General features: G+C 36.3%; 1 protein-coding gene across 1 annotated transcript; it reads right to left on the bottom strand.

Annotated features, from left to right (window-relative positions):
- Positions 1-4,923: 4,923 nt before the first annotated feature.
- On the bottom strand, positions 4,924-6,004 carry LOC133321845 (alpha-2A adrenergic receptor-like). Its single transcript, XM_061530916.1, has 2 exons — positions 5,057-6,004; positions 4,924-5,013 (listed from the first exon to the last, which is right to left on the bottom strand). The coding sequence occupies exons 1-2, from the start codon at positions 6,002-6,004 to the stop codon at positions 4,924-4,926; spliced, it is 1,038 nt and encodes a 345-aa protein (XP_061386900.1).
- Between the last annotated feature and the right edge of the window lie 1,032 nt (positions 6,005-7,036).

Raw genomic sequence — 7,036 nt, 5'->3', positions numbered from 1 at the left:
ATGCTTTGTGGCAGCAGCAAGTTATTTTGCATAATGTATTTAAATAGAATACGGTTGGTGGATTGTAAGTTTCTTTTTTGCGAAGACATGTAAAGTATGTACAAATATAAAATAGAAGGAATTTTTAAATGAAGGGAAAGTGTAAAACAACCCCCACCCTGTATTTTAATAACATACACACGTGCATTGAATATTATAATATTTTCGTATTTCGATTCTCTGTTTTATATTGTTTTCCCTATTAGACCCGTTCCCTCTACCACACTTATCCTTCAATCCCTCGATATACAATTTAATACTTGATAATAATTATTTTTGCATTATTGCCGATTCAATATTTATTTAATTTATCAACACAAAAATATTTACCTGAATTAAATCCCCCACAGGGTTTGAGTCCAATGTAAACATTAAGTTATTCAAAATACAACAACAACAAGAATGTAATTATTTGAAACTTTGTAAGAGTTGCAACAAACAAACATTTATCTAATGCAGTCAGAATTCAATTCCAATAGTCGCTACCCCCACCCCCATACGATAGAAATCCAATTACATCGGTGGGACAGGCTGCAAACTAATAACAACAACAAAAACACTGTTTAAATGCCTATCTTAAATATAAATATTATCGTTTATCGACAATGTCATAATATTTACATAGGCGACGGTGGCGGCATAAAAATAAAACATCAACGGTAGCGACATGACAAAGAACGATGTCGACGACAGCAACAAATTAAATACTAATTATACGCAATTGGTTTTTTGTACTTTTTGCTTCTGTTCTTCTTTTGCGTTTCTATTTTTTCGCGGTTGCGTTTAATCTATAGCATTTTCTTTTCAATTATAACCTTGACTCCCTTATCATCAGTTTGATTGTCAACAATTAGACATGACATGAAAATAAATGGTTTTGTATAATTTTTATACCCTCAACCTTAAAGCTTTGTTAATATAGGGTTTAGATTCAGGTGTCATTGGTCAAGTCCGTTTTAAGACCAGTAAGGAAAGTAGTAATTCCAACACATGCCATTCTGCAACCTATTCTATATTTTGTAAATAGATTTAAAGCTAACTTTACGCACGCGCGCTTTACGCACTGTTTAAACCGTAATATCAATCAGGCACCCATTGATTATTTGGTGTACAATCAACTTGAATAGGTCGAAATTATATATGAAAGCTATGCTATATCTAAATCTGAACCGATTTCAAGGAAACTTGCCAGATTCATATAAATTTATTTATATTAATTTCTGTACGTTTTGTCAATCGACCTAGCTATTGGTCCTTAGTGCGCCATTTACTTAAAATCGGACGAAAGTATATAGGAGCTATATGTAAATCTGAACCAATTTTGAGTGCCGATCGGCCAAACTCGGGTAGGCCAAATATATATAGGGTCTTTGGTGCATCGATTACATTAAATCGGACGAGCTATATTTAAATCTGAACCGATTCTAGACACACACACGTCATTCTAGACACAATTCAGTACAAAATTTTCCGCAAATCGAAATATATATATAGGGACTTTGGTGCACCATTTACATCAAATCTAACGAAAATATATATGGAAGCTATATCTAAATCTAAACCGATTTTCGCGAAATTTAAGGCACGTCATTCTGGACCTAATTTAGTTCTCTATGTCAAATTTCGTGCGAATTGAAAGATATAAAGGGACTTTGGTGCCTCATTTACCTTAAATCGGACGAAAATATATATGGATTTTCGTGATTCTATGCATATTCTCAAAAGGAACCTTGTGTCTATCTCGTTTCCCTTTGCCTGTTACAAACATATGCACAAAGACATAATAACCTGTACCACAGTGTGGTGAAGGGTATTTGCAAATACATTGCAAAACTTTTTCCAAACCTTTCTCAAGTTCGAAAATATATAATTCACTCTTTTTTTGTAACTCATCCACAAAATGAACAACATTTCGAAGAAAATGGACGACCGGTCCCACCTTCGCACTTGAGTTCGGTTTGGTAAAGATAATAGGAGGTACCATAAGGAGTGGACCAATGCGTCCTTTCTTCGAACATCATATAGGCTTGGCAAAAATAATAGATTGTACAATGTTTGATTTATATCGGGCAGCCGTTGGCTTAAACTTATTTTGGAAGAAATGTTATGAGGGGCAAAGAAGAAAGAACAAGAAAAACGTGGTAGTGAGAAAATCGAGATGTGCAAGAGTCAGAATGAAGTCCGGAAATTTAAGCAACCAGTAAAACACCAAACAGAAGGCTTTGGCGCATGTAAATCTTCCTGTAGGAATGAAGAAGGAAACCTGGTGACAGATCTGGATGGAGCATTTTGCAAAGGTTCTGGTATCAAATAGTATCGTTGAAGAAGGTACCGCAGAACCAATAGGCAATAACAGTATAGATAGTATAACACCTAGCCAAAATGAGGTCGAAATAGTAATTAATCGGCGGATGAATAATAAGGCAGCTGTATTAAAGCGATAGATTACCAGCCGAACTATTCACGACCAGTGGTCAGATGCTGGTCAGGTGCATACACAAACTAATTAGTACAATTTGGCTAGAGGAATGCATGCACAATGATCTTGTATCCCGTGCACAAAAAATGAGACAAGACGATATGTGTCAAATATAGAGGAATAATTCTCCTTCCCATCGCATATAAAGTGCTATCCAGCGTGCTGTGTGAACGACTGAAGCCAATTGTCAACGATATTATTGGACCGTACCAATGCGGCTTCAGGCCTGGCAAATTCATAATTAACCAGATGTTCACTCTGCGCCAATCCTGGAAAAGACCGACGTAAAACACATCGACACATTTTACCTCTTCGTCGAATATAATGCCGCATTCGTTAGCCCTATCCGTTCAGAGGTAGGCAATGCAGGTTAACTATAACTGGTACAATGTCTGCATTTAAAGTCTGAAAGGGCCAATCGGAGCCCTTCAATACCGAACGAGGATTCAGACAAGGTGACACTTTGTCGTGTCACTTGTTTACCATCCTGCTGAATAATGTCATACGAGAGGCAAAGGTGAACAAAATTGATACTCTGTATACTAAACAGTTACTCGCCTACGCCGATGACATCGACATAATGGGTCGAACATTTCGAGCGGTAACAGCCATCTTTGAACGAATTGAGAAGGAGTCTGCAATGTGGGACTGGCAGTAAGTGGCGAGAAGACCAAGCTGATGTTGTCATCGCGCAAGATGCCCAGTAGTCTCGACCCAACTGTGGAACTTGAGAACTACAGCTTCGAGGTAGTCAAAGATTTTATGTACCTTGATACCGCCACAAACAAAATTAATGACATCGTTTTGAAATTCGGAAATAGTGTTGGCCAACAGATGCTACTATAGTCTAAGTAAGCAATTTAGAAACAAAGCAACCTCTCGTCAGACCTAACTCACACTCTACAAGACGCCGATACTATCCGTGCTGTTGTATGGATCTGAAGCATGGGTACTTGGGCAAACAGTTGCGTGTTTGGAAGAAAAAATCTCCGGAAGATCTATGGGCCGATCTGCGTTGACGATGAATATCGTCGTTGAATGAACCATGAGCTGCATCATATATTGTCGGTCATCGACATAGTCAGAAGGATCGAGCTGCAGCCACTACGTTGGCTAGGTCATGTCCTGATAATGGATGAGGATGCCCAAGCACAAAAGGTATATAAAAGCGAGCCAACAGATGACTCACGTAGAAGTTCGATGGAAAGATTAAGTCGAAGACAACATCTCGGTACATGGTCTTTCAAGTTGGAAGAGCTGCGCACAATACTGACGCGCCTAGAAATCATCATTTTTTGGTAGAAAGAGCTGCTACCCAATAAGTGTCAAGTGTCATGACTTTACCAAAACGGGGATAGACAGTACAATTTTTGAAAGATCTATCTTAAATATTGGGAGCTCGATAATAATTTATCAATGGGCATGGCTAATAGACTCATTACCATCAAGAAAATATATACTTCATGGTATCTCCGATGACAATTTCGAGGTGTTGCAAAGGGAAAGACAAATCTAAATTTTCTATGAAATTTCTATGAAAAAAATTGCTAATATTTTTTGAAATTTTTGTCCTAAATTGGCGTCACATATGCGGAATATATATTATATATACCGATTTCTCTTGTTCAGTGACTTATACTAAAATATGATGGAAAACATTTGTATCCTTTTATCATCCTTCTAAAACGACATATTGATACAAACTCAGAATAAGATCGGTTTTAACCCTAAAATGAGGTCTCATACTTTGAAGATTTTTTTAGTTTTGGTCTATTCTATTTTGAAACTTATAGTAAAACTTTAGAACGAACATTTATGTAGAATATTCTGACTTGCTATAATCCCGTTTTAAATGAGTTCTCAATCATTTCTGGCTTAAAGGACTGAAAAGACACCTTCACAGAATCGACTGAGGACAAAACTATTGCTCATACTTATTTTGTGAAAGGATTTCAAGAAATCTTAATCCGAATATTTTGAAATGGCATGGAAATATTGCCATGATACACGTGACTTCTATATTTAGCCCCTCTATCATATTTTTCGGAATACCCCGATAGTTATAAAAAAATGAGATTTGTTGCTTAAAATAATGATGAGAGGATGTCTCCAGATAACTACACCAGTTTCCTTTTTTCTCGCTGCTTCTATTAAGTTCACCCCGGCTTCCCATATCTTCATTTAATTTTCTTCGAATACAATCGAAGATGATTTTGAGAGAAACTCTTCTTATGACATCGTTACAAGGAGGTAATTCCAATCATACACATGCTATTAAATAACTTGTTTTAAATTTTCCCTTCATTATATCAAATATCATAATTTTCAAATCGATGAACATTCATAATTAACTTATTAACAGATAAAGCAAATATTACAAAGACAATCTCATAATTTACAACAATTTAATTTTCCTCACGAATTTCCCGAAAACGTAAATCCAAAAACAAATACTTTATAACCTCATTAGAAGTACCCATCCACCTAACTACAGGCTACAATACAGTAACAAACACAATAAAATCACAATCGACTTACCGCACACTTTGGCAAAGGACCTTCAGGCATTTTCACCTTCCAACCCAACAGCGGTGGTATGCATATCAGCGCCGACATTATCCAAACGGCTGCAATCATTAAAGCTGCACGTGCCGGTGTACGTGATTTTAAATAATCCACCGCCTTCGTTATGCTCCAATAGCGATCCAGCGATATCAGACACAAATTCATTATGGACGAGGTGCACAACAACACATCCATGGCCGAGTGGATGTCACACCACCACGACCCGAATATCCAATAACCCATCAATTCGTTGGCTAGCGAAAAGGGCATAATGATGAGGCCCAAAAAGAAATCGGCCACCGCCAGCGAGGCAATAAACCAATTCTGGATGTTCTTCAATGATTTCTCTGTGGCGATGGCAATAATGACCAGCATGTTGCCCACAATTATAATGATCATGAGTATGGTGACGATAATCGATGCTATCACAATGTGTGTTAGGGTATAGCCGCTGGGATAACGTCCGTCCCAGTGGACTTCGGTGATATTGCTCGTAAGATTGCCACCAAATGTCTGATTGAAATAGTTGCCGAATTGGGTGGTGGTGGAGGAGGTAAGATTTATGGTAGGAGATGCGGCTGCTGCCGCCGATGCAGCCGAGGTATTATAGAAACTGGAGGAGAGCAGGAAGAGTGTGTCGTTAAGATCTGCTGTGGGGTTGGGAGCGGTGGGCCCAAACACGGTGTCAATTAAACTGGTGACAGTGTATTGGCCATCGATGGTAACGAGGGGCGGATTCATAGTTGCTGTATGATTTAGAACTCCACCGCCCTTGAGGCCGCCACCACCACCAGGGCCACCACCGGCCTCATTTGTTATTGCTGTTGTGGCCGCTGTGGAAGATGTAAATATGGCCAAAAAATCATCGGTGCTGATGTTGCCCGTATTAATGCTCTGATCCAATTCGGTATTGTAATCCATGGCGAATGCAAGTAAATTGTTTTGGAAGCTGTTGGTGAATTTGGTGTTTGTTGTTTTTTTTTTTTTTTTTAATTTGAATTTAATTTCAATTTTCGTTTGTTTTCAACTTTTGTTTTATTTCAATTATGTGCCAAATTTCATAATTTTGAATTTTTTGTTATGTTTACACTACATTTAGTTGGTCCCACCAACGGAGTTGTTGTTCAACATTTCAACTCGTGGCTTGTTTTTCGCATTCATTTTTTTTTCAATTTTAGATATAAATTGGTTTTTAATTTTTTTGGTTGTTTGTTTTTTTATATTATTTTTTTCTTCCTTATCGATAAAGCGTTTGGATTCTGTTTATTTATAATTGTTGTTTAAAATTACACATTTGTTTTTTTGCAATTAACACTATTTTTAAACATTTCAATTTATTTATATTACAATAGTTGGGTGTGTGTGTTTTCTTAATTTTTTTTTTTTTTTTTATTTGAGAATTTTGTTGGTGGATTTTTTCACTTAAACATTTAATGGGCTATTCTTTTTAAGTGGAAATTTGTTTACATTTTCTTTTAGTTGTTTTTTGTTGTTGTTTTCGTTCACTTATATTTTGATTATTATTCACTTTTACTAAACTAAACAATTCCATAGGCTGAAATTCATTGCCATTTGTTGTTGTTATTATTAGTAATTTTTTGCTGTTTTGATTTTTTTCGGTTTATTAGGTTGCTCCATGCAGCTGGACACACTGAAATTCAACTGGAAAATAAAAAAATACATTTAATAAAGACTTTTTTGTAAAATTTATTTAGGTAATGATTTAAAAATTAGATAAATATAGTTTTCAGTTAGTTCTAATTTTTAAGAAATGCGGTATAATATTAGGTTGGGGAAAAAGAAATCCATTATTTTTCGTACAGATGGCTGTACTGATAGATTTCTAAATTATCGACCAAACAAATTCAGATTTATGCTCGTTGGAAGAGGACTACATTTCGCACTAACGAAATTATTTTGCTGTTTTTTTATTTGGTGCATTAGGACTCTGGT

This window comes from Musca vetustissima, unplaced genomic scaffold (genome assembly GCF_032173495.1).
Source record: "Musca vetustissima isolate MV318-11 ecotype Yass unplaced genomic scaffold, APGP_CSIRO_Mvet_v1 utg178025, whole genome shotgun sequence".
Classification (NCBI taxonomy): Eukaryota; Metazoa; Arthropoda; class Insecta; order Diptera; family Muscidae; genus Musca; species Musca vetustissima.
This window is presented reverse-complemented; position numbering and strand designations above follow the sequence as displayed.

Bases quoted from the DNA above. Each gene is read 5' to 3' on its own strand.
- LOC133321845 (XM_061530916.1), bottom strand. From the start codon at position 6,004: ATGGATTACAATACCGAATTGGATCAGAGCATTAATACGGGCAACATC. The intron at 5,014-5,056 runs GTAAGTCGATTG...ACTGTATTGTAG, and splicing joins GTCCTTTGCCAAAGTGTGCG to CCTGTAGTTAGGTGGATGGG.